The 26358-nt window shown below is 48.2% G+C and overlaps 10 protein-coding genes across 10 annotated transcripts; 6 read left to right on the forward strand and 4 right to left on the reverse strand.

Annotated features, from left to right (window-relative positions):
* Positions 1-304: 304 nt before the first annotated feature.
* BP5553_00039 (DNA mismatch repair protein msh3) lies at positions 305-3914 on the forward strand (the record flags this gene model as incomplete). The annotated part of the gene is made up of 2 exons (XM_032008662.1): positions 305-1256; positions 1306-3914. The coding sequence occupies 2 exons, from the start codon at positions 305-307 to the stop codon at positions 3912-3914; spliced, it is 3561 nt and encodes a 1186-aa protein (XP_031872716.1).
* Positions 3915-4705: 791 nt separating this feature from the next.
* Positions 4706-6627, reverse strand: BP5553_00040 (uncharacterized protein; the record flags this gene model as incomplete). Its single annotated transcript, XM_032008663.1, has 3 exons — positions 4706-5141; positions 5195-5556; positions 5764-6627. The coding sequence occupies 3 exons, from the start codon at positions 6625-6627 to the stop codon at positions 4706-4708; spliced, it is 1662 nt and encodes a 553-aa protein (XP_031872717.1).
* Positions 6628-8270: 1643 nt separating this feature from the next.
* On the reverse strand, positions 8271-9540 carry BP5553_00041 (Uncharacterized protein; the record flags this gene model as incomplete). Its single annotated transcript, XM_032008664.1, has 5 exons — positions 8271-8319; positions 8375-8499; positions 8558-9009; positions 9079-9379; positions 9436-9540. 5 exons carry the CDS (start codon positions 9538-9540, stop codon positions 8271-8273), a joined length of 1032 nt encoding a protein of 343 aa, XP_031872718.1.
* A 568-nt stretch (positions 9541-10108) lies between these two features.
* Positions 10109-11164, forward strand: BP5553_00042 (Uncharacterized protein; the record flags this gene model as incomplete). The annotated part of the gene is made up of 1 exon (XM_032008665.1): positions 10109-11164. One exon carries the CDS (start codon positions 10109-10111, stop codon positions 11162-11164), a length of 1056 nt encoding a protein of 351 aa, XP_031872719.1.
* Positions 11165-11646: 482 nt separating this feature from the next.
* On the reverse strand, positions 11647-13537 carry BP5553_00043 (Uncharacterized protein; the record flags this gene model as incomplete). The annotated part of the gene is made up of 2 exons (XM_032008666.1): positions 11647-12978; positions 13130-13537. 2 exons carry the CDS (start codon positions 13535-13537, stop codon positions 11647-11649), a joined length of 1740 nt encoding a protein of 579 aa, XP_031872720.1.
* A 756-nt stretch (positions 13538-14293) lies between these two features.
* BP5553_00044 (uncharacterized protein) lies at positions 14294-15902 on the reverse strand (the record flags this gene model as incomplete). Its single annotated transcript, XM_032008667.1, has 4 exons — positions 14294-14917; positions 15017-15237; positions 15294-15519; positions 15894-15902. 4 exons carry the CDS (start codon positions 15900-15902, stop codon positions 14294-14296), a joined length of 1080 nt encoding a protein of 359 aa, XP_031872721.1.
* Positions 15903-17017: 1115 nt separating this feature from the next.
* Positions 17018-18202, forward strand: BP5553_00045 (HisG-domain-containing protein; the record flags this gene model as incomplete). Its single annotated transcript, XM_032008668.1, has 4 exons — positions 17018-17105; positions 17167-17718; positions 17783-17923; positions 17970-18202. 4 exons carry the CDS (start codon positions 17018-17020, stop codon positions 18200-18202), a joined length of 1014 nt encoding a protein of 337 aa, XP_031872722.1.
* Positions 18203-18703: 501 nt separating this feature from the next.
* On the forward strand, positions 18704-19305 carry BP5553_00046 (Uncharacterized protein; the record flags this gene model as incomplete). Its single annotated transcript, XM_032008669.1, has 2 exons — positions 18704-18787; positions 18856-19305. 2 exons carry the CDS (start codon positions 18704-18706, stop codon positions 19303-19305), a joined length of 534 nt encoding a protein of 177 aa, XP_031872723.1.
* A 613-nt stretch (positions 19306-19918) lies between these two features.
* BP5553_00047 (uncharacterized protein) lies at positions 19919-24005 on the forward strand (the record flags this gene model as incomplete). Its single annotated transcript, XM_032008670.1, has 5 exons — positions 19919-20103; positions 20179-22151; positions 22202-22393; positions 22491-22601; positions 22717-24005. The coding sequence occupies 5 exons, from the start codon at positions 19919-19921 to the stop codon at positions 24003-24005; spliced, it is 3750 nt and encodes a 1249-aa protein (XP_031872724.1).
* Positions 24006-24464: 459 nt separating this feature from the next.
* BP5553_00048 (SGNH hydrolase) lies at positions 24465-25956 on the forward strand (the record flags this gene model as incomplete). The annotated part of the gene is made up of 4 exons (XM_032008671.1): positions 24465-24650; positions 24703-25133; positions 25196-25306; positions 25377-25956. The coding sequence occupies 4 exons, from the start codon at positions 24465-24467 to the stop codon at positions 25954-25956; spliced, it is 1308 nt and encodes a 435-aa protein (XP_031872725.1).
* Positions 25957-26358: the final 402 nt, after the last annotated feature.

Genomic DNA, 26358 nt, shown 5'->3' on the forward strand with positions numbered 1-26358 from the left:
AGAGGGGAAAAGTCGGCAAGGCAAGCAATTTGAATATTAAAAAAAGGACAGGTTTAGCGGGAGAGAATGATAATGTCGAGCCTAGAATAGTACTTGCATTCAGTGCCTCTGGAGGGACAATGTCAACTGACTGAAGCGATATAATATGGTCAATCAATTACAGTGCCAGCTGCCAATTGCTAATTGCCAGCATCCATAAGCAATATATATAGAGAGAACCTGGAAAGATCTGTGAGTACTATACTCTAGAATGTAAAGTCTGAAAGTATGAGGAAACAAGCGATGCCACCTGTGTTCAGGGGTCATGAGCGCATCACCACTTAACGCGTCTTCGGCGCGTCATCCATCCCCCGGAAGCTCCCAAACTCAAATCTACGTGAACCCAACCCAACGAAGCCCACCCAAACTATTCCAGTGCCCACCACGACAACGACAACAAGTTATGTGGAAGTCCACACCAACTCCCAGCCAGGGGAAGCAGCAGTCGATTTCGAGCTTCTTCACACCAAAGACCGCCAATGGTGTTGCCAAACCAAGGCCGTCACAAGCCCCCCAGGAACCACAACCATCACCAGAAGGGCTGGAGTCAAGTAACGACAATTTATACGATGCCGAGACTGGCTCCGAATCCGAGGAACCGCTGCAGTCCATTACGAATGGATCTTCGAAGAGATCATTGGCGGAGGATGTAGTTAGGAGACCATCCAAACGGGTGAAAGGAGACGACAACGATGGGGACGGCCACAGTTCATTCTTTCCGACCACTGGTTTGCGCAAACCGTCCTCTGGAAACTCGAAGATCACTCCTATCGCTCCTATCACTGCCCGAACCGAAACTTATATGTATAGCTCCTCAGGCCAATCTGCAGTTGGTGAGGAGGTCGATGCGGCGACGAAGGCCAGAAAGGAGGAGTTACATAGGCAATTCGTCAAGAAACTCGGCCATCCGGATAGCATAGCAAAGATTCGGCAAAGGAGCTGGCAGGCCAGCGAAGAGACGGAGGAACCGGCCGAGGGTGGTGGGGACGACGATGAGGATGATGCTCTACCTCCTACGAAGTCAAGGAGGAAGGGGGCCAAAACGGGCAAGTTGACTCCTCTAGAGCTACAGGTATTAGATATCAAGAGGAAGCATATGGATACGATTTTAATCGTAGAGGTGGGATATAAATTCAAGTTCTTTGGAGAGGATGCGAGGATAGCTGCCAAAGAACTGGGCATAGTGTGTATTCCCGGCAAGTTTCGATACGATGAGCGTAAGTTCTCCAATATACCCACTCGTGCTTATAATTAACTTATGTATAGATATTTCCGAGGCACATCTTGATCGCTTTGCTTCCGCAAGTATTCCTGTACATCGATTGTCAGTACATGCAAAGAGACTTGTTGCGGCTGGGCACAAGATTGGGGTTGTTAGACAAATTGAAACGGCGGCCCTGAAAAAAGCTGGCGACAATAGAAACACTCCCTTCATACGGAAACTTACGAATGTCTATACGAAGGGAACGTATATAGACGACGTGGAGGGACTTGACCAGCCTACAGCCGCTCCAACCGGTGGTGCTCCCGCTACTGGCTATCTTTTATGCCTTACCGAGTCTAAAGCCAAAGGATGGGGCACTGACGAAAAGGTGGATGTTGGAATATTGGCAGTCCAACCAGCAACTGGAGATATTATCTATGATACTTTTGAGGACGGGTTCATGAGGGGCGAAATTGAGACTCGCTTGTTACATATTGCGCCTTGCGAGTTCTTGATTGTCGGAGAACTTACCAAAGCTACAGAAAAGCTCGCTCAACACCTGTCGGGAAGTAGCACCAATGTCTTTGGGGACAAGATCCGAGTTGAGCGTGTGGAAAAGAAGAAGACGACGGCTGCTGAAGCTTATTCCCACGTTGCTCGGTTCTACGCAGACAAATTGACATCTAACGAGGAAAATAAAAATGAACGAGAGCAAAATCTTTTGGATAAAGTTCTCAAACTTCCAGAGGAGGTCACTGTTTGCCTATCTGCAATGATAACTCATATGACAGAATATGGGCTTGAGCACGTCTTTGACTTGACGAAGTATTTTCAATCCTTCAGTGCTCGGTCACACATGCTACTAAATGGCAACACGTTGACAAATCTCGAGATCTATCAGAATCAGACGGATCATACCGAGAAGGGAAGTTTATTCTGGACGGTAGACAAGACCTGCACGCGCTTCGGTCAGAGACTTTTGAGGAAATGGGTTGGGAGGCCACTTCTAGATAAAGATCGACTAGAGGAAAGAGTCTCGGCGGTAGAAGAGTTGAAAGAAGGTACTCAAACTCTGAAGGTCGATCAACTGCGCTCCCTCCTTAGGAATATCAAGACGGATCTGGAGCGAAGCCTCCTCCGGATATACTACAGCAAATGCACTCGCCCAGAGTTATTGACAGCCTTACAAACCATGCAGAGGATCGCAAATGAGTTCGCGCATGTTAGATCTCCTGCGGATGCTGGCTTCCAATCTCCACTCATCAATGAAGCCATAGCTTCACTACCCACCATCGGCGACATTGTAATTTCCTTCCTCGACAAGATCAATGCGCAAGCCGCGCGGAGTGACGATAAATATGCATTCTTCCGCGAAGAGGAAGAAACCGGGGCCATAGGAGACCACAAAATGGGCATCGCAGCTGTCGAACAAGACCTCGACGTCCACCGCTCCGAAGTAGCCACGAAGTTGAAAAAGAAATCTCCCGTCACATACGTAACTGTCGCTGGAATCGAATACCTCATTGAAATCCCCAACACAGACCTTAAAAATGTCCCCGCCTCATGGACCAAAATCTCAGGTACAAAGAAACTGTCACGCTTCCACACCCCCGATGTAGTCCGTTTGCTCCGCGAACGCGATCAACATAAAGAATCACTTTCCGCGGCCTGCGACGTAGCATTCTCTTCCCTCCTCTCACAAGTTTCAACACACTACGCCGTCCTCCGGGATAGCATCGCCTCCCTCGCTCTCCTCGATTGCCTCCTCTCCCTCGCAACAATCGCCTCCCTTCCAGGCTACACCAAGCCAACCTTCACCACTACTACCGAGATAACAGTAGTCGAAGGTCGGCACCCAATGGTGGAGCAGCTCCTCCCCACCTCCTACATACCCAACAATACATCCCTTTCGGCAGAAGACGAGCACACTCGCGCTCTCCTTATTACAGGCCCCAACATGGGCGGTAAATCCTCATATGTCCGCCAGGTAGCGCTGATATCCATCCTCGCTCAAATCGGTTCATACGTCCCCGCCAAATCTGCATGTCTCGGCCTCCTTGACGGGATATATACCCGTATGGGGGCCTTTGATTCGCTCTTCACCAATCAGAGTACATTCATGGTAGAACTCAGTGAAACGGCATCGATCCTGAAAAGCGCAACCTCCCGCTCGCTCGTCATACTAGACGAGCTAGGCCGGGGAACAAGCACACATGACGGCGTGGCCATCGCGAGCGCCGTGCTGGATTGGGTTGTACGGGAAACAAAATGCCTCTGCTTATTTATCACGCATTATCAGACTCTGGCGGGTGTAGCGAGGGGTTTCGAGAAGGCTAAAGAGTTAAGGAATGTGCATATGCGATTTACGGCCCAGAGCAAGGACGGGCGACAGATTTCCGATGGCGAGGTTGGGGAGGGTGATGGTGATGAGCAAATTACCTTCTTGTATGAAGTAGGCGAAGGAGTTGCTCATCGCTCGTACGGTTTGAACGTTGCACGGCTAGCGAGGGTGCCTAAACCAGTGTTAGAGACGGCTGCTTTAAAATCACGAGAGTTAGAAATGGAGATCAAGCAGAAGAAGCTGCTTGGGCTCTCAAAGCTTATAGGCGATGTATTGAAGGATGATACTGACCAGCTGGATCAGCTGGTCCTTGGCATTGAGGAGTTGTAATTCATAATATACTTCTAACTATCTTAATGCAGTAGAATATTTTTCGCGATAGGTAATAAGCTTTTGAGATATTGCTGTAGAAAGCTAAAGAGTACTGCTATTTTTACCAACAGTGACACAGTTAGATGATGAATATACTTAGGTAAGGTAGTTGATTCGTGATTTGTTGTCTGCGGTTTACTAGTCAACAAAGATGCTTCATAAATACATGCCTACGAGTTAGGCTCATATGGTTCCCGGGAATTTCAAACCCAAAGTAGTGTGGCACTGTTAAAATCGAGGCAGATTAGTGCTACAGTGTGTTTTACAACGTTGCGTTAATTATACTAGTTAGTAACTGATTCCCAAATCAATTACGTTTAATTAAAGACCGAAAGAACCGGGTTGGGTAAACGAGGTTGCACAGTTGAAGAGTTATAATTGTTGCACAGTTGAAGAGTTATAATTCTTGATCTTCTTGCAATACGATACGGCTAAAATGCAACAGTAAGCCATAGAATAATTCAATCGTGTAGCCATGCCCCCTCGCCCAACTGCCCTTTCAAAGCTTCCTAAGTGCTATTAAGCAAATAAAATGCAGTCATGTAATGATGCTACTGAACCACCCATCCTATCATGGCATACCTGTGTTTCAAGTGGGTAAAACGGACCGAATGGATATAGCAAATCCATGTGTAAGGAATGCGAAGAAAATGAAACTCTCCTCCCGAATCCGCATAGTTAAATAAGCCATTGACACAAAAGCGTCCCAATTCGGTGGTCCGTCATGAATCTGTGCCACAGTCGGCTGGTTACATGCCGTAACGCATGTTCTTCCTAGAGATGGATCCGTTCTTCGAGCTTGTAGCTTGGTCCTGAAGCTCGTCAGCGTGAGTGACCGTGTGAAGAGGCCGAAAGTCTCCGTTGAAGCTAGAGGTGGAGCGAGAAGGCTTCATACTTTTGGTGAAGCTAGAATGATAGTCGCCATATACGAACGATCGTGCTAAGGCTTCGTTATATAGTGGGTTGGATGTCGCATCGTGGAGCACCTGAGATGGGAAGACAAGCGATGCGGACGATGAGGAGGGAGTAGGTCTCTGAGGGCGAAGTCCAGGGTGGAATTCAGGCTTGGAGTTCTCTTTGCCGTAAATATCCATCGAAGACTTAGAGACTGGGGTGGGGGTAACGTGGCGGGAAGGTGCTGTGTTGGCTGGATAGATATGCAAACCGTGATTTGGGAAGTCGAATCTACTTGAAAATTTAGTTTGGAAATAGTACCTCGAAATAGATCAAATCCATACCGATGTTCCCCAAACAAGCTTTCGGGACTATCGTCAGTTCCTTCGCGAAAGATACCGAATGAGCGCTTCTTGCTAGTGCTTCCAATGGTCATTTTAAACTCTTCATCCTCTTCTAAAGTCGACGCAATGCCTCGACCAAACGCCATAGTAGAGAGCGGGTTGGTTTCGGGAGCCATTTTGGGTTGTGGTGCCCCACGAGGAGCTTGATCTTGCACCAATGCTGGGCGAGTTCTCTTTTCTGGGCGTTTGGGCGCAGCTGCCTTTCCCCGCAAAGGCTTAGACCGAGGAGCATTAACACTGACATCTGAGAATGTAGGTTTTCGAGCCTTGCGTTTTTTTGGTGAGGGTTCCTTTTCCATAATCTACACAAGTTAGCAATTCAATTCCTTCCAAATAGTTAAACTAGCTTGGACATCAGAGCTACAAAAATGAATATACTTCGGAAAAGAGTAATCATTGAGTGATCGATGGCAGCAAGAGCGTGGTATACATACCGGACTGTTTTCGCACGAAGGAGGCCCGAAAATATCCCGCGAGGCTCTAAATTGACCATCTGCAAAGTAGCTTACCTCAGATGGTTCCACATCTGCTGACGTAGCCATCATCTGCTCTAAAACATTAATATCTTTTCTCTGGTTTCTCATTCTTTTCATCTCTGGGGTAGCCGAGTCAAACAAATTCATGCCCGGCCACAAGACGCCCTTCAGTTTGGTGGCACTGTCCGCAATCTTCTCTCGACCGCTTTCATTGTTCTTATTGCGGTTCATAAGCGGTGTGCGGAGCCTGTCAAGTCGATTAGCTGCGGTAAGCAAGTAAAGGCGTAGGGAGAGATACTCAGGATCGAGCATGTTTATGGCCGGAGTCTCCAGCGGAAAATGCGGAAGCCGACGCATGGCAGACGGCGTTTCATAGATAGAATTGCCCACCCAATCGTCAGCAGCCGGCGTAGAATATGTGCGACTTCCTGTGGTAGGCCAAAGGTGCATGCGGGGAATAGGGGCCCGGTAAATAGGTGTAGTGTTAAGAGTGCTTTCGTTCTGGCGCTCTTCCTCTTTCTTTACCTGAGAAACCTTGAGGTTAACTAGGGCCATACCATGAGCAGCATGAGAGAGGGCATTTTCACTGACAGGATCTGCTACATTTGAAACTCTGTTCTTCCTTTCCTTGGCTGCTTGCTTGAGCTCTTTAGCAGCAAGTCGTTCGGACAACAAAGCATCTAGGCCATAGCTACGATACCATAAATCATAATTATCGAGTTGCCACTTGGCTTCTAGTTCTGTTTGAGAGCGAATCTGCAGCTTGAACCGACTGTGGAGATGCCCTTTGGAAGATATATGGGTAAGTAGATGTGAGACATCGGAGAATTGCGGATTCTTTTCGCAAAGGCTGCAGAGCAGGGGAACCGAATTGATTCGTCTGACTTTGGGCGGCATGGTGGGGAATCTGTTGATCTTGCAGTTTGTTAGCTCTCGAGTCTTGTGGTGGTGATAATACTTGAAATAGCAAGGCATTGAGTGATTGAACGTCATCCTGTGGCTACCCCGCGTGTGTAGAAGGCTGTGTGGGTGCAGAATGTCTGAATATAAGTACGGGATTCGAGATTCGAGATAACTTATATCGGAGCTGTTATCTCTGAGACGACACTCCCAGGACTTGTCGATTATGCGTGCAGAGCTGTGAGAAGGCCCTTTGCCTGTACTGCTATTCGCTGAAGTTGATGTTCGTGAAAATTAATCTCTTGGAACAGTGAAAGGTGTCACCATTCCTGTGTAATCGTAGAAGAACCGCCGCAAGTAAATTGAAGCTGGCGAGGCGGCACTGTTGGTTCCTGCATTGGCATGCCAGGGCATTTTGTTGATTGAGGGGCGGTATAGGCAGTATGGAAATAGATGTATAAAGTCGATTCACTTACTGTATGGTTGTAGAAATAGAATTTCGTGTGTCCAGCAGTAATGCCTTGTTTGAGGCTGCAAGAATCAAGTTCTGCTCTTGTCTATTTCCGTCGTAACTTCTTGGGTAGCTGGGTTGTATCGTCACTACTTTTGAAGACGAACATATGCTCTCCGTTTCTTCTGGATAGCTTTGTGGTCAGGAGGTGCTTTCCCCATAGCTACGAGAGCTGGTGTTGAGGGCTGCACAGGCAGGAACTCACTTTGCGGAGCCCAATGCAAGCAGGATGCCAATGCCAATGCCTGGTGGAAATGCAGATGGAAATGCCCTGGGTAATTGGAGCTGACACAACGCAAGAGAGATGCTTGAACAGCTCTGTCTTGTGCTGCGGACGCAGAAAATGAACGATGATGTTGCGGGAAAGAACTTTGGAAGAAAGGAAGAGAGGAGAGTTGGAACTTGGGGGGGGGTTAAGGAAAGGGAAAGGGCGAAGGGTGATCACGTCAACACATTAGTGTCGTCCCAACGGGGAACCGTACAGGGCAGCGACCAGCAACACAGGGCGACAAACTGCGTGAACATTAGCCATCCTTTAAAGGACTTACGTGTAGCAACATGTAGAAATGTAAAGTTAAATTGAGATAACATTACAAAGAGAACAGAGATATTGAATATATAGTCAGTCGTGGGAGTTTATTCGAGCCTGTTCGAGGTCCTGAGTCCAAGTCCGGATGTAGGCGAATCACACGTCGAAACGCCCGCTCCACTCAGGAGAAAACTCCCAACGACCAAAGAAAAATATATGGGTTTAGACTACTATGGAACAGTACGAAAGCTTAGAAGAAGTGATGCTACTCTATGAGAAGCGGTAAACTGGATGCACCAGGTGCTTACTAGCTCCAGACGAAAAGTATAGTACTATTTCCAATCAATAAAACAACTCTAATCTCGAAGACATCATATGTCCCACCAGCACTTGAGAAAACACACTATCAAAAAAGTATGATTACTCTCGTAGCTGATGAATGAATTCTGCTTTTCTCCTGCCTTGTATCCTTGAACCACGTGTTGCTTAGTCCCAGGTTATTAGATGGCAGGAGGTATCTAGTATGGAAAATAATGGGGGTAATCGAACGAAAAAACAACTTTACGTGTACAGAACTATTATATATTATATTTCTCCCGATTATTTATTTGGGCCAAGCACTCGCTCGATAACTTTCTTTGGCATGCAGCTGCGCAAGAGAGGGTCAGTATGAAGAGCAAAGCGGCTCTGGATTGATCACTCACTAGACGGCATCGACTTCCTCTAGCCCTGGATACCCTAGCAAGGAAAGGCCAGCTATTCCAAAATGTGTATGGAATACATCAACCATATCACCAGGTCGATCAGCAATTCCACCCTGCTTGGTATCCTGTGGATTGTTAGCACACCATACCAATGGCCTCTCTACTTTTCAGCCGAACACTGACCTGACACTTCAAGATAAACTCAGTCAACTTGCCCCCATCAATCCAATGCAGCTTCCCAATCATGGTAAGGCTACTCGCCACCCACCAACTATAACAGACATCTTCCAGCTTCTCCGGGCGACCATTCAGGCCACCGCCATCAACTTGTCTCTCACTCAACCACCTACCGAGTTTATCGACGTTTACAAGATCGATCCGTCCAGCAATGTTCAAGGCAGCTAGGCAAGCAAAGATCTGACCAGAATGAGACTCGGCACCCGGACTAACACCATATCCGCCGTCAAAGTTCGCACAAGAGACGACGTAATCCACTGCCTTATTCACGTTCACCAAATGCAGGAGAAGCAACAACGACAGTGCATTTAGTGACGCATAAAGAAAGCGGGTGTCCTCTTCGCCCCATTCATCGCCTGCAAATGTGCCTGTTTCTCGATTTTGGAGGTTCGCAATATCTACAACAGCAGGGAGGGGCACAATCAGCCGGATTCACGATAAAGATCAGCAGGGGAAGAATCACGCACACTTTCCTACTGCCAATTTTCCTCCTCCCTCTTTGTCCCCCTTCCCCCTCTCATCTAGTTCGTCTAACGCATCAACTGTAGCAAGCACCTGGACAGCACTCAACGTGGACAATAAGTGAGCGTCATGTCCCGGCGCAGCGCCGAACCCCCCATTCTCGTTCTGGCAGCTTAAGATGAACTCGATCGTCTCGTCGCGGGAAAGGGCATCTGGGCGGCCGAGTAGATGAAGAGCTGTAAGACCCCAGTAGAGTCCACTCAGACGGAGATGCTCTGTAAGCCAATATTCGAGCTCATTCCTACGCTGAATGGAGGTATGTTAGTGGGGTGAAATACAGATGCCGGAGAGGGGGAGCCAACCGAGTCAAGGCTTTGGATATATTTCACATGGGGCTCGATCGCAAGCTGGATCTCGTCCGGGAGAGCGGAGGAGGCTGCGCGGCCAGGTCCTGATACCAAAGACATGATTTGATGAGAACGTTCAGCCTTGGGATGTTGGATTAGGCTTTTGGCATATAATAGTAGAGGTGCGCTAGGTAAATAGTCGCAATCGGAGCAAGATGTTGCGTGAGGGACAAGTCTCCAGTGACAGCCAATCGGAGCCCCAAATGACTTGACAGCCTTGGTTCCTGTCGCATGTTAATCGGCTTCAACAACATCACCTCTTCCACAAGGCTAAGTTTCACGGTTTGATCTTTCTATTTTGACTAGACTACATTGAAGAGCTTCTAAACCTTCTCCCGATCTTACAGACATCATCATGGCTTCTGTTCTTCCCTTAATTTAACCCAACGTCAGCCTCGGCGACATATTTGTCAGCTGGCTGGAGGCCTACACGGCTCGGGGTTTGACAAAATCCGAGTTTGTAATCAAACATCTCTTGTTGACTCTTTATGTAAAATACCCCAATTTCCCGTCACAAATACCTTACATTCCTTTCGTTATAGTTCTATTGTGAGCTGTCATTTAAATTCCTTTTTCTTTTTTGTCAATACCGCTTTCGCTCTAGCCTCTGCTCTGCTCCTCATTCACCATGTCGTCCGACCAGCCAAAATCGGCATGGTTTGGCCAAAAAGCCATCAGCTCCCTCCGGGGAATCTGGAATGTCCGGTCCAAACAGAGCCATCACAAGCTCTCCCCGCTGCCAGAAACCAGCATAGAGCGCCTCACGTCACCCAAAGAGAAAACCATTCTCTACCTTGCCTACGGTTCGAATCTCGCCAGAGAAACATTCCAAGGGACCCGCGGCGTCAAACCCCTTTCCTCCGTCAACGTCCACGCGCCCACCCTCGCACTAACCTTCGATCTACCTGGGATCCCTTATCTCGAGCCATGCTTCGCCAATACGCGGTATCGCGACCCTTCCAGCGACCCCCCATCTGAATCCCCCGGGTATCATAAAGATCGATGGCACAAAGGCCTTGTTGGAGTCGTATACGAAATAACACCCGAAGATTACCGCACGATAATTGCTACTGAGGGCGGCGGAGCAGGATATCAGCAGGTGGTTGTGCCATGCTATGCTCTTGCAAAGGACGATATTGTGGCCCCAATACCTAGTGGCACACCGTTCAAAGCACACACGCTTCTACAACCGCGGGACCATTCAGAGATGGACGCTGGGGAAATCGAAGTGAAAAACACCTCACGCCCCATCCAGCGTCAGGACCCCTCATACGCTCAACCTTCCGCTCGCTATCTCAAACTCCTTACAGATGGCGGAGAAGAACATTCCCTCCCTTCCGAATACCTTGCGTATCTATATAATATCCGGCCCTATACTATCACCACATTTAGACAGCGCATAGGGCGGACGATATTTTTGACATCTTGGATTCCGATTGTAATGACTTTTATGGGGCTAGGGAAAATATTAGCGGATAAAAAAGGGAAGATGCCCACGTGGATGGTTCCTATCATGGGCGCTTTGTTCAAGGGATTGTGGGGAAGTTACGACGTATTCTTCAAACGTCCTTTTGGGGACGGAGAGAGGACGATGAACGAGCAAAAGGATGAAGGGAGATGGCTTGAAGAGGCAAGCCCCGAGTGGCTTGACGAGAAGACGCGCCAAGCGGCAATTGTGATATAGTGATGATAATAATACATGCCCCCTCTTATCCTTCTCCTGACGTTGGGCACCAGAGACTGATTCATTTCCATCCGCTCATATCCCAGCCATGAAGCATGCTTGGGCTCCACCCCATTCCTTGTACGGAGTATAAACCGAACAGCCCGGCAACCTCTCTTAGTAGCGCTGAGTAGCACTTGTCAAGCCCATTCATTGAAAATGCCTCCAATATTCTTGGATTTGCAAATGTGGGGTGGGGCTGAGGGGCCCTCTGCACAATAGTTGTAGATAGCTGCGAAGCGAGAACGGCCGAGGAAAGGAGTAGTTGTTCCATACCTAAGGTAGGTAGCCACCAGAGACTACCCGAGTCTATAAAAATACCAGAAGGTGTTGCCGAGTGACACTCGGTCACAGTTGAAGGTCTGAATGCCCTAGGAAATCCCAAGTTATTCCCACCTCCCCCATCAAAATTTACCAGCTTAGCTTCCTGCATTCACACCAGGCTACCCAATGTAGACCGGTAATTGGCTTCCAAAATACTGGATCGGCACCCTCTCGCCCCTCACAAAAAAGTGGCTAGCACCCCAACACAGACCCCGAAGCATCATCGTTAACCAAGCATGAATAACCCATTCCTCATCAACGACACCCAACTCCTTCATTTCCTCCACAATCTTCGGCAAGGCGGCAAAATATCCCTTCATATCAGCTTTATAATCAGCGCCCCAATTTCTCAACATAGATGTCTCCCCCCCTTCGCAAAACATAACGACCCGGATGTGGCTGGCTAGTAAATGGCGGTAGATTTGTCTGTTCTCCAGTTTGGAGTCCAATATTTGGTCAGTTAGGCTGCGCCATGTATCTTGGAGCTTGTCAAGATAAACTGGATCCCGCGTGATGACCCATTGTTCGTCCTGTAGGGCCGTCTCATCTGTCTGGTCCCAGGCAGCGTATTGGGCAGAGAGCTTATGGCATATATTAAGGACCTCGGTAATTTGAGGTATCTTATCATTCCGTGCAGCCACGTATTCCTCAAGGCATTCCCGGAACGCTTTTCGTCCAACGGGACTCGTCGTTACGCCATGCACATTTTCGCTCGGTGCCGGGACCTGTACGAGTTTTGAGCCGACCAAACGTATAAAAGGCGAAGTGAAAGCGACTAGATCTGCCACGCGGAAACAGAAGTCTGGGTTCTCTTTTAGGATCTTGCTCAAGGCTGCGGAGGATGTGCCGGTTTTATCGAGGTACAAGAGCGCGGTGACTATTTCACCTTGTGTGGAAACAGTGAGGTCTGGGAGACCGAGCCTAGGATGCGTTCTAATTACACCACATCCTAATCTGTCTGCTCTAGCCGTGGGGATATATATCTCCTGTTGTTCCGAGATTAGAGAACCTGTGACGATGCCCCTGACGCGCCTCTCGGCTAGTTTTAAACGCGAGTCTTGTCCTGTGTAAGAATATTGCAGCACAATGCCGAGGGACCGCACTATCGTCGAGGTGATGATATGTGAATGCCCCTCAGCTCGTAGGATGCCATCTGAGGGTCGAAACTCCTTCCATTTCATTCCCATCCGCCTGGCAATGACAGCTATGTCTGAAAGAGTTGATTTAGCCAACGGTCGAACAACATCCGGCAGCTGGAAATCCCAGGACCTTTCGCGGAACACTATGGCCGGGGCTCTGGTATCGGGAGGAGGGAAATTCACACTCTCGAATTGAGGGTTGTGGTCTTTTAGTGCCACCCTGGTCGATTCATGGATCCAGTGTAGGAAAGGAACCCAGCAGGCCATTTCCCCGCGGTCTTCAATATTTTGCTTCGGGGCTTTGACTAACCACTATGCATTTGTGAGTAAGTGTTTACATGACCGCCTGTTCTAAGAGACTAATAAATCAATGAAGAGCCTTTCAGAAAGATGCCCGAGGTAAGTATATGAGAGTTCTGTCTCCATAAGAAACGACACAAAAGAAGGGGCCAAGCATTCCTACCGTCTGTGACTGTCCGTGTCCATCCTCCAACTTTACGCGGCGTAGATTCCAAGACCCGGTGTTCTTTGAAATGATCATACTATCACCCCCAATCATGATGCCCATTGGAACCAGGGACTTCTCTCTTGTCAACTCAGTTCCCGTCAGCACAACCTGACCAGCTCGGCTGGGGGCTCCGTCCCCGACCATGGTTATCTCAGGGACAGTATATAAAGTCTCAAAACGGAACTCGCTCCATCTCCAACGGCGATGCGTCTTTCGAGCATATTCGCCCATTACAGATTTCTGGCACCGTCGAAAGCCATCAGCGGTGGCAAGGTATTGCTGAAGTAATTGACCGAAGGCGGTTACGAGAGCGACTAGGGCGATTCCCAGCGCTGCTGCTGAGAGGGTGGTTTCATCCGACATGGCTGATTACTGGATATCCCCAGATTTGCGCGCGTCACGCATTTCTCGCGTCTCCGATGCAGATAGAGAAAACAGGGCGTGGCAAACTCTCTAAATCATTCGTAAACATAGATTATAATCTAAATTATGCGATGCCACCACAGTGGAAGCGCAGGAAATGAAGCACAGTGGGTGCTTAAAAGAGAGGGAAAATCTTCATGCTGAATATTCAGCTGGTGGTTCATGGTGAAGACGTGCATATGACTACGGATGAGTCAGCAAGCCAGGGGTAAATCCCCCCCCTTGAGCATTGACCCATTTTGACCGCGATAGGTGCATACAATTTCAGCTGTATATATAGCTTAGTACTCATTGATGATCTGATCCAAAACTACTAGGCATAAAAATATGTGGATAGCTAATCGCAAGAAGAACGGTATTATTATTGAAGGCGGATAGCTGACAAAATTCGGCATAATTAAATCAGATATTAGTAGTAGAGATTAAGAGAATCTAGTGCCATATGTATCAGGGCACTTTGGTTACCCAAGCATCTCTGCAGCATCTTGCCAGTTTTAATTATTTAAAAGTCCTCGTTGATGATGGAGGATGCTCCGTGGCAGTTCATGGCAAGTCTCGCAACACCAAGTGATCGCAGCTAATCTCAAACTCAAAAATGGGGATATAAAGTAGCTACTGAATTCAGGAAGTTTGTAAAATAGAGCCAGGAAGCTAGGTATAAGTGAAAATAATTGAAGGCCCGGATTGCACCATATATTAGACACCTTTTTCGCTCTCCGAATACTTCTTCAATACTTCGCCCAAGTCATGTTGAAGATTCTTAACCCTTGGGTCCCACCCAAGTTTCTTGGCTCGACTTGCCTTCACCCGCATATCAATACCGTAACTAGCGGCGATGTGCTTTGCCCATGAGTCTGGAGCGTCATCTTCCATAGCGCCACTAGCTTGCTCAGCGTCTCTCAAATCAATGCGTTTCACCTCTATATTCTCCAGGACTCCTAGGAAGTTCAACTCTCGCACCATATCGGCCATGTAGCTCCCAAAGGACGTGTCGCCAAACTCGGCGAAGTAGTAGGCCTTTGGACCACAATAGCTGACAATTTCTTTTGGGTCATCATTGGTGGATCCGACTTCATATGCGATATATCTGAGGGCGTGACATGCTAACGTAAAATAAAGGCTGGCAAGATCCTGGACATGGATATAGCTAAGTCGATTTTCCCCGGCAGAGACGGTGAAGCCAGAGTTAAGTGAGCGAATGACCTTCAATATACTGGGCAGAGTAAGTGGGAACGGATGCTCGATTGACTGGCTGAGGCCGCAGACCATTGTTGGAGAAATGATTGCGACATTCACATCTTCTGATGCTACAAAGACCAACTATACAAAATATGCGTTAATAAATCACTGACTTGTGTTATAAGACACGATTATATAAAAGTTTGAACAATTGAAGGATTGTTGTTTGAAGAATAATACCTTGTCTGTCTTCCTATGGGATTTGTCCTCGGGTAGCGAGGTAATCACACCAATGTCCTCAATATCATCCCAAACCTTTGTTCCGGCTTTGGAGCCATCCGGCTCGTCCCAGATCAAAGCCGCACCAGAAGTATGGAAATAAAATCCTTTCACTTCACGGCTTGCCAGGCCGCGAAGTATTGCAGAAATTCCTTCTTCGTGGGATATATCAGGGCAACAATCTCCACGATGTCAGCGACCTACATCTATTTTCCTAATAAGCTATCATGGGGCTTACTGATAACTATATCGGCATCCTTAGCTGCAGCCTCCACAATCTCGACATTGTCTATGTCGCCAACTAGAACTGAAATCTTGGGATATCTGGCCTGAAGCCGCTGGGCTTTTGCATCACCTCGCACTAGTACCGTCAAAGATGTCCAACCTGGGTAGCCGTAAATACCATCGAGAACGGCACCACCGATATGGCCAGTTCCACCAGCCATGCCCTTGTCAACCTCATCCTATCGTGTAATGGTCATATTGCGGGCTTACAGAAGTATCTTGCCCATATCTCGTAATCAAAATATACGTGTTCAACCGTAAGCACTGGCAATAAAAGTCAACTGCTCACTTGTATTCAACGACTTCTACTCTATTTGGACAAGGCGCTTTGCGTCGAGATGGCTAAACACAAACGGAGACAATAGTCGAGCAAAGCCTTGAGGCTTCAAAGCTATTCTGTAAACCGATTGTCGTTCACTTCGGCCGCGACCGGCGAGACAGGCGGGGGATAAGCAATCCGCAAGGATGAACACGACATAGATACGCGGCGTAATCCGCTACCGTGCAGGAATTGCAAGCCCCCCAACCCGCAACATATCTCATGATCACTTACGAAGTACATCTAGGTAATAGGTAGGGTAAATATTGAAGCTTAGAGCGGGTCCCGTGCGAAGAGAGACTGCTGACCTTGCATATGCCGAGCTAATCCCCATTCCATTCGCTGCTGAGGGACCTTGCAGAGTCGCATAGACACCCTAGGTACCTAGGTATACTTGTCTAGACCCCGTCACTGATAGGATTTCAACTACAGAGTATAACATTTAACAATTGCTCATATGCAACCGGGTTAGATGCTTCTGAAACACGTGACTTCTTCCCCTTTTTCAGCAGGCTATCCCAGCGAATCTGTGGCTAAATCATAGCTTTCCCAGAGAGCATTATTGTAGCGCTACTGCGTAGCTTGGTATAATATCAGCAACTGTAATATACAATTGTAGCATTACCAGACTAGGAGTTCTGCAGCCTCAAGACAGGCAGAGCTCCCTGTAGAGATCGCGGGTATCAGCCCAAGGCTCCTTGGCTACCGCAAGGTGACGATCCAAGAGAAACGGGTAATAGCCGCGTTGCAATAACGGCACTGCAGCAAGGTGTCCGGGTTGAAGAGCGGCCGGGTTCCGAATGTCCATGTTACCATAGGTGATCCTACAATTATGTGATATCGGGGAACGTGGTGTTGTTGTTGTAGTTCAAGAACCCAGACTTTGTGTTCCTGTCCGAAGCTTATGGTGCTTACACGCTAACCCGAAGCAGCCTGGCCCCACGCCGACTCGCTAATTCCGCCCAAGCAGCATGGAACGTGGGGGCGCCACTGGGCGCTCACTGCTCACGCGAAAACCTTCCACTAGGATTTGATCCTCCAAGTATACATCCTACACTTTACCAATTCCCATTACCACTTGTACCGTGCGACCACACATGGTGCCGTGGTTCTCGTTCATTTGGCCTCTCAGCAGATCACGTCAGCTTATCCTTCCCTTTTCTGCACCCTGATATCAGCCTGTGCAGTCAATATAGGAGGCCGCACAGCTATCTCAACGTAAAAAAGTACCCCGCTATCGGATCTTTTTGTTCTTGCGCATATACTGTGCATTGCATACAAAGGAAGCCTCGCGCCCAATACTTGCGCAATGGACCTCGTGAATCAGTGAGCCACTATCCTTTGACTTCAATTTCAAGATGCCCCTGATCGAAGAGCAAATTCATGAGACGTTTGCTAATAATGCGGAAAGTTTAGAGGGGAGGCTGCTGTTTGCGGTGCCCAAGAGTGAGTCAACATGCGCCCGAACTCTTTTCCCCCGAACAAATCGCTAATATTTTGCCCGTAGAGGGTCGATTATTACAAGCAGCTCTTAACCTGCTCGAAGGCGCAGACATACAGTTCCGGCGAGAATCGCGGCTCGACATCGCCCTCGTGAAAAATCTCCCTATTGCGCTCGTCTTCCTGCCGGCTGCTGACATCCCTACGTTCGTTGGCGAAGGAAGAGTTAGTCTTGGGATAACTGGAAGGGATACGGTCGCAGAACATGCAGCTTCTGTAGTTGCTGCCAAACGGGAACGGGCGGAATCTGGACAATCGACGCCGACCGACGAGGAGGACCTCATTGGCTGTGAGGAGGTGATGGAGCTAGGGTTTGGTTCTTGCAAATTGCAGGTTCAGGTACCGGAGAAGGGCCAGTATGCGAAGCCGTCGGACTTGATTGGAAAGAATATCGGAACCAGTTTTGTCCACCTGGCCGCGGATTACTTTGCTGGTCTAGAAAAAGAGGCTGCCGAGAGCAACGGGGAGAAAAAGCTGAAGACGAACATTATCGAGCTCAGCGGGAGCGTGGAGGCAGCATGTGCTCTAGGTGTCGCAGACGGAATTGTTGATCTCGTTGGTAAGTGTTCGCCGTCGAGTCACCCCTATGCTCTTGCTAACCCTCTTGCTAACCAATAAATTAGAGTCTGGCGAGACAATGAAGGCCGCAGGCTTGAAGCCAATTGATACTGTAGTATCCAGCATTGCAGTTTTGGTGAAATCAAAGAAGCCGTCAAATCCACAATTAGTCAATCTCATTGCTTCAAGGATACGAGGCGTTATCAGTAAGATTGCATCTCGCAATTCAAAGCATTACTAATTTTCAACTAGCCGCTCAACAATATGTCCTTTGCCAATATAACATTCGCCGGGAAAAGCTAGCAGACGCAGCAAAGATCACACCCGGAAAAAGGGCTCCAACTATCAACGCTTTAGAAGAAGAAGGATGGTTGGCTGTCAGCTCCATGGTGGAGAAGAAGAAGATCGCTACGGTGATGGATGAATTGGCCGAAGCTGGGGCAGCTGATATTTTGGTTCTGAATATTACAAATACTAGATACTAGAACAAGATAAGAACAAGACGACCTAGTTTGGGATTACGGGTCTTCTGGGGCTGGAGTTGATATCAATGAATAATTTTAAAGCTTTCCTGTGCTGATCTCTTGCAAAGGTTTGGTGAGCTATTCAATACAGCCACAGGTAGCCTTTATCTCAGCCTTGGGCAAACCATGCTTCGTCCCAAATCTGACAAGATCTGGAAATTCCAATAATTTTTTTATTTCCCAAAATATTTCTCTCTCTTGCTTGAGCAAGCTCATATCCTAGAATGTCTAACTTCATTGTTACATCCGTACTCATTGGGGCGAAACTGACATGGATGGCTCAGCCTAGCGATGACGTTCCAATTACGAGTCCCCTTCCGGCGATCCCAACTGCAGCCTCGTCTTAAAGTTCAACAACATCCACCCCGTAAACAATGGAAAAAGTAACTTTTTGTTATGTCTCTTTCTCATAATTCAATTCACCTTGAATTTTTGACTTTGAAAGAGAGATAGAGAAAAGGAATGGCATCCGCATCAACATCTTGGCGCACACAGTTGCGCTCGCCTCGTGCTACAGAGGCCCCGAAGGAGAGTGTTATCACAAGAGTTCGTACCTCCATTTTCCTTCCATTTACTATCTTAATAGTATACCATACTGAACTAATTGCGAATAGCTACTGATATCCCCTCTGATATTCATCTCCTTCCTCTTCTCTCTCGCGCTAATCGACTCGCGCAACTATTCTTTTCGACAACACTCCCATCCCAACTCTCAAGATGCCCCAACCACAATTTTCGGACGTATCAAGGCTTTCCTCCATCCTATATTCTTTAAGCGCATCTCCTCGCCTTATGTTTATGTTAAATCGCCCGAGGCGAAGAGCTCTGGGGCCGGGAATGGCACACGAGAGGAGGAACCGTGGCATTGGCATACGCACCAGAGGAAAATGATGAAGGCGGAGATGGATGATGCGTTTAGGCTACGAAGGAGCGTTATGCTTGTACTAATTGGGCTTCTAATTGGTACTATACTGGTGCTTGCGACGGTGATCAGGTGGGGATGGGGGCTCTTGATACGCAAGATCGTGGAGAATCATGGTATCGGCATGTACTTGCCATGGTGAACTGGACGACGGAATTCTTACGAGGAAATGACGAACGATTTAACGATGGGGGCTATTGCTTAGTATGCCTTCGAGACTTTGATGATTGGCATTGGGGTATGGGTAGCAGGCTTTAAATAACGAGCGAGAAATACCCATCAGACGAGACATGATGTGGGGGCTATTTTACTAGGATTGTGATACTGACCTAGGAAAGATATCTCGAAGGTATTGCCTCGAAATGAGTGCTAATATCTTAATGTAGGTAAGAGATTAAACGCGGATTAAAAAGCAAAGTGCTAGGTTAAAATAATATAACAAGAGCCTTAAAGCAAGTATTCTTCATACGTGGTACTAAAAGGGGACTTTGTACTTCGCAGGCCCGTAGTATATTTGGGCGATAAGAAATGCTAATCAAAGCTCGCTCCTCTTATCGCCGGGAGTTTCCCTAAAGCTTAAAAATTCGCGTCGCGTGGATTTTGCAGCACTTAGAGTAGGCTATTGCCAAGCTTCAATTCATGACTCCAATGCTTTTTTCCGGCTCTCGATGCCGCTCTTGTGTGCTCACTTTTAAGCCCAGGCTCTCGATACTGGCTTTATATACTCATAGCTACCTATAATTCCGGTCGGCGGCATGGCTATGCTTATGGCCCCCCCCCAGCTTCCAGCCTTTTCGCTCCGAGTACAGCTCTTTGCAACTAATGCGTACAGTGGGAGTGACAAGCCAATTCGATGCTTCCGTGTTGTTACCCCTCCAGATGTTAGCATACGGGAGTTCTGCGAGGAGGTCTCAAGATATCATGAGATAAATTATGGCCAGTACGTGGATTCCGTTTGTTAACCTCAGCTTTTCTCACTCTTAGTAGGCGTTTGCTAATCAACCCTTTTCTGCAGTCCTATCGCGATCAAGAAGTGCCAGGATGAAGAGCAATTTGATGTCACCCAGAGCGAGATCTTGGGGAATTTGTTCGGAAATACAGCTACTATACGAATCGTCCAGGCTTCCATCCTGCCAGGCATCCGCGACTCGGTTCCTCCTACATCCGCTCTAAGATACGATCCCTCAAATGCTATAAGTCGCAAGAGACAGAGAGAAGACAGTGCTGTCCCAAACAGCTCTGCGCGATCTAGCTCTAGGAAGCCGAACAAAAGACAACGGTTGGGAACTATTGATCCGGACCGACCTCTACCCTCTCGCGAAAGTGATCACGATAACGATGACGCCCTTCCAAAACATCCAGACATACCAAACACCGTCGCTGTTCCAGATTCCCAAAAGGCTGTTACTTCGGAGGCAGGTACGGCGCACTCCACCACTTCACGCCATGTACCCGCCGATCCACTACAAATCCCCGAGACACCTTCGCCGTCGCCTGCTCCAGCCTCGGGTGATTCCTCCAGTGGGGACCGACCTACTTCCAAGCAGGATCCAAAGACCACGATTCTAGATATAGACCCTGACATGACTTCCAACATGGAAACGACAGCACAGGCCCAGGTTTCCAAGTCCCCAAGAGCGAAAAGTACGAGCTATCATATTCAGAGAACTACAGAGCGAGGAGCTTCCGTATCTACAGCAGCCACCACCCCGCTTGCTGGTGAAGATAAAATAACTAGAAGCAATGGTGCGGGGTCTGATAAAAATCAGAAATCGTTAGACCTTGAGCCCAAAAATGGCCGCCGGAATGAACGGCGAGGCCGCCGATCAGAGAACGAGGATAGCCTTTACGATGATGTTCCGTCTGACAGCGAAACAGCCGCTATTATGGCCTTGAAAAGGGCCTCCTTGAGGAGTAGAAAGGGCCGTGCATCTGGTTTGCCTGGATTGGATTTTGCCAACGGCAAACTCAAGACACCGCCAAATAGAAATCTGCGGAGCTCCGGCTCTGGGTCTCGCGAGCGGCCGCTCGAAAGTCCTGGGGAGTTGCAGCTGACGCCAAATAGCAAGCAGCGTGAAGAAAAGGTTCGTGAAGCGAGCCGACGGCAAAAGCAAGAGGCAGAGGAGGCCAGGAAAGCTAGGCTTGCAGCAGCCCAGCGAAGACAAGAAGAGGCGCAGATTTCTGAAGCGAAATCAAGAAGGGGAGAAGAGGAAAGGATAAAGGCCGAAGAATCTACCCAGCGAGAGGCTCAGCAAAAAGAGCGCGAAGAGAAGGAGAGACTGGCTGAGGAAGAACGACTTAGAAAAGAAAAGTTAAAAGCAGAGGAGGAACAACGGAAAGAGGAGAGGATTGCAGAAGAAAGAGCGGAAGCAGAACGCCTGGAGCGAGAACATGCCCAGGCAAAAGAAGCTGAACGAGTACGGAAGGTCGAAGAAGCTAGGATCCGCCGGGAGAAAATGGCCGCCGCGAATGAAGCAAAAAAGGCCAAGGTAGCTTCCTCACCTCAGGAAGCCCCAGCTCATTCTTCAGCTACCAAAGGCAAGCCAACATCTGCTTCTAGATCTCGGTCATCTACGCCATTTATACCACCTGGAAGAAAGTCCGCCTTGAAAACGCCCCTTTTCTCTTCCCAAGCCGTGGCTAGCTCTCCCTTAGTTCAATCGAGATCACCCGACGCTCCCGTGATGGGGGTTGGGATCGAGGATGTAATGCCTTTGCCCAAAGACAAGAACCGGCGAATATCATTTGCCGATGGGACAAAACAAGAGACACCAATAAAGCCCTCTCCTAGGATTCTTCCTCCTAAAATTAGTGCCCTCAGACCATCTACCCCAACACCGAAAACGACGACTCCCAGGATGCCTCAAAGATCAACCCCAATACCAACCTCAGCACCGAAAACACCAACTCCCAAGGTGCTTCCTCCGCGATCAAGCACAGCCTCTACACCGGCAACGTTGACTCCTAAACCCCCTTCTCAAGCCCATAGTATGCTTAGCCTCCTCGTTAGTTAGGTTTTCATTCTAATAAGCTTGCAGGAATATTCCCTCCGCAGTGGAATGCGCCCATTCTACCTCCAGGAAGGAGCAGATTGAGCAAGGAACGAAGCGCTACTCCCGCTTCAGCCCAGAAGGCACCCGCACCTCAAGATAGCGTTGGGCGAGGACCTCCGGCCATGCGCCCTCCACCAGCTAGGAGAAGTCAAACTCCAATTCCTCCTCAAGAGAAGAGTACGTTCGGTTTGGCGCTCTCTATTCTCGTAACCCCGAGTTGCGGTGCCAAACTCTAAATGATTCATCAGGATTAATTTTGCTGATCAACTGCTAGTAACTCCAACTCCAACTCCAAAGGAAACGCGCGAACAAGATTCCGTTGCAGATACGTCATCTGAGACTAGCTCTGAGGAAGAAATTCCTAGTCGAGGCAGCCCAGCTAAAGGTATGGTAGTTCAAGACATGCAGATTTTACATCTATATAATCCCCAAAATCTACTGGTACCCCTAGGTCATGGCCACATGACCATTAATATTGAAAATTGTTAATAAATCTATAGAATCCAAATCAATGATACCTCCACCAGGACGAGCTTCAGCTGTAGAAATATCGTCCGATGATTCTGAAGAAGACGTTCCGGCAAAAGTCAGCCCTGCTAAAGCAGCAGCAACTGTACTTCGTACCCATAGTAAATCCCCAGCTACGCCTGATCCCGCATCAGAAGATGAACAGGATGACGATGAGGAAATGGCCAGTAATCCATCTTCTGCTCGTGAAAGCCGATCACCTGTTGTCTTCAGTCAACACCCCCGGCACTTTGATCGAACTAAACCCCAACGTTCAACATCACAAGAATCAGACAGAGATTCGGAGTCCGAGGATAAAACCAGTGACTCCGCCGAAGAAAGTGATGTCGCGCACGAGGATGTTGAGGACGAATCCGAAGAAGATGTCGAGATGGCCGAAGTAAGCGAAGGGGCTTCAGAAGAAGAAGACGGGGCCTCGGAATTGAATGATGACTCCGGCGAAAACGAGGAGACGGCCGAAGTCAGTCAAGGGACATCCGACGAGGAGTCTGAAGTGGCCGAGGGAGCGAGCTCTACAGTTCCAAAATCCAGTCCTCCTGTTTTACCTGTTCAAAGGCATTCGGTAGTACCGGGACCAAAAATTTCAAATCATCCTAAAAGTAAGGACCATATCGCCGATGAGCGTTCAGATACTCAAGAGGAGATAGATCAACAACTGACGTCTTCTATGTACGAAGCTCGGCCACGCGGTTTATCAAGTTCTCCGCCGAACGCACCATCCTCAACGGCATCGAGACCTACTATAAAGTTTGGCGCCAGTCTCCAGTCACTAAACTCGAAGAAGCCTATTTTCGGTTCCTCGACGACAAATAGCGGTGTCAAAAGTTCTCAGTCATTACAAAAGACCCTTGCACACGCGTCCGATTCGGAAGAAGAATCGGAAGAAGAGAGTGATGAAGACTCGTCTTCGTCGGAAGAAGAGGACAATCCACAAACAAAATATGTCGCACCCGCTTCCACGCCAGCCTCGAAGAGCGGAAGACCTGCCCACACATCTGATTCCGATGATTCGGATTCTAACGATTCAAGCGATTCGGATTCTGGCAGTTCAGATGAGACGACAAGAATGCGAAATCAGCTCGCAGCTCAGATTGCCGGTATCGATGGAAGTATTAAAGGGAGCCAATATAGTATTGCCAGTCCAAAGGTGATGAGGAATTCAACTGCCCGTGGGACAGGGACACCGAATACGGGAGGTAAAACGCAGGTGAAGAAGAAAGATAAATATGTTAGTGGCTATGTTTTCTCGCAGCCTATTTAATCGGGATCGAAGTGCCATGCTTCGTATGGATCACCAATGGAAAAACTGGTGTTTACGAACCGTGTTTATGAGTTTCAATGTCGGGCAAAGACATTATTATGTATGTGTTATTGGATAGCATACGGAGTGAGTGAGTGAGTTGATGTTAAAGATCTCGGAATTCCTTGCTTAGGTGGGCGGCTCGCCTAGGGCTCAGGCTGTTCATAGTATATTTAGGCTGCGCAACAAGAATATTCCACCAAACGCAGGAACATTATTCGTGGCCCGTCCGGAGTTTCGCAGCCGCGAGTGGATGTAATTTGGGTATTTGTTTTTGTTAAAGTTCTCAATCCGAGACGATCATGGGTTGGCGAGTGCATAACAGCTCGGCGCCAAGTATAAAGTACGGCTTCAACCTCTTTTGTTCCACTCAATGTCGAAGACTGCATTATCGTATTAGGGGAGTAGAATAAAGTCAAGATGTTTCATTACAAATCGGTTCTTTCTGTTGTCTTGGGCACATTATGGCTCACTTCCTCAACGTACGGAAGTGCACTCCCCAGCACCAAAGTACTTGGGGGCCGTCAAGAAGATTACCATTGGGTTGATACATGGACATCAATGCCGCAGCTCGTAGAGCCTGACAATCTCCCCCCGGCACCATATGTTTGTTCACTCCCACACCACATAAACCAGAAACATATCTAACCTCTCACAGAAAGGTTCAAATGCCGTATTTGCCGGTGCAACACTTCGCCAAACACTCCATATGTCAATTGGAGCGGACCACATCCGCATCCAAATTTCGAACACCTTTGGAGGATCGGACCTCACTATTGACGCCGTCGCACTTGCGCTCCCAAATGGCGGAAAGGCCGGTGTAAATGATCTCCAGCCGATGACCATAAGAGGTCTGACATTCAATGGCGGCTCTCAATCAGTTACCATCCCTAAGGGAAAAGTGGCGTACACGGACTCGATCGATTTTGCTATTAAGCCTCAATCTATGCTTACCGTCACCATGTACCTTGCCAAGGGTCAGTCTGGAACTAGCATCACAGGTCATCCTGGGAGTAGGACGACGAGTTGGATGCAGACTGGGCAAAGGGTTAACGAGACGAATATCTCCGGGGCGAATACTAAGCACTGGTAAGACCACTTTGGCGATGTGTATATGTGGAATTTATAGCTAACAATTCGTTTTCTGAAAGGTATTTCGTCAGTGGTGTAGAAGCTTGGGCTCCGCAAAACACCAGTAGTTTGGTTATTCTTGGTGACAGTATCACAGATGGGAGGGGCAGCACTGATGATGCTAATAACCGGTACTTTCCCATCATTTTTCATGGCAACCTCCTGTAGTAATCGAGTTATTCTCTAACATTATATCCACAGCTGGCCCGACCTTCTGCTCGCCAGAATGCAAACGGCAGGCATCACAAACGTCGGCGTGAACAACCAAGCCGCAGGCGGAAATGCCGTCCTCACTGGTGGGCTGGGACCAACTCTATTAACCCGCTACACTCGTGATGGCATCACCCAAGCCGGCGTAAAATACCTGTGTATCTTCGAAGGCGTTAACGATATCGGCGGGGGCGGCACCGATTCTGGCACCCAGACCCGAATTGGCGACAGTCTCATCGCGGCATTCAAGCAGATTGCCGCTGATGCGAAGAAGGCTGGCATAATTACCATTGGTGCCACGATCACGCCGTTTGGTGGGAACGGCCAGAGTTATAGCAACCCCACCAGGGAAGCTACGAGACAGAAAGTTAACAAGTGGATTTTGAATAGTGGCGGTGTTTTTGATGCTACTGTTGATTTTGATAAGGCGGTTAGGGATCCGAACCAAGCCAGCCAGCTGGCTAGTAAGTATGATGGCGGCGATCACTTGCATCCTAATGGGGCTGGATACCAGGCTATGGCCGAGGCATTTGATCTTACAATTTTGAGCAAGAGTGCTGCTAAGGTGTAGGATGAGGTCACGAGGATTACATAAATTTGATGTATATAAGGGATATGGTATATAAGGTACGCAAGAAGCGGGACGTGGTTGTAAATATAAATATGCCTCGTGACGGTAGGCGCGTTCTCGATAATTAAAATAAAGAGTGAGTGATGCCTTTATCGATTACATTCACTACGCAAACTATGTTTTAGACACCTCAAATTACTTACGCTTATTTTGTTTTTAGCTGCTAGCTCCCCAGGCAGCTTCAGTATTGGCGTTGACATCCTGTACATGGGAAGTCTTCCGAGTCGAATTATACAAGGAAAAGTAGCGTTTTTAAACGACTAGAACAGCAGCAGGGACGTAGCCACCGGTTATCCCAGATTCCCACTTTCCAATAGCTAATACGACTTATACCTCAAAGAC

This window comes from Venustampulla echinocandica, assembly GCF_003357145.1.
Source record: "Venustampulla echinocandica strain BP 5553 chromosome Unknown scaffold_0, whole genome shotgun sequence".
In the NCBI taxonomy this organism is placed as follows: Eukaryota; Fungi; Ascomycota; class Leotiomycetes; order Helotiales; family Pleuroascaceae; genus Venustampulla; species Venustampulla echinocandica.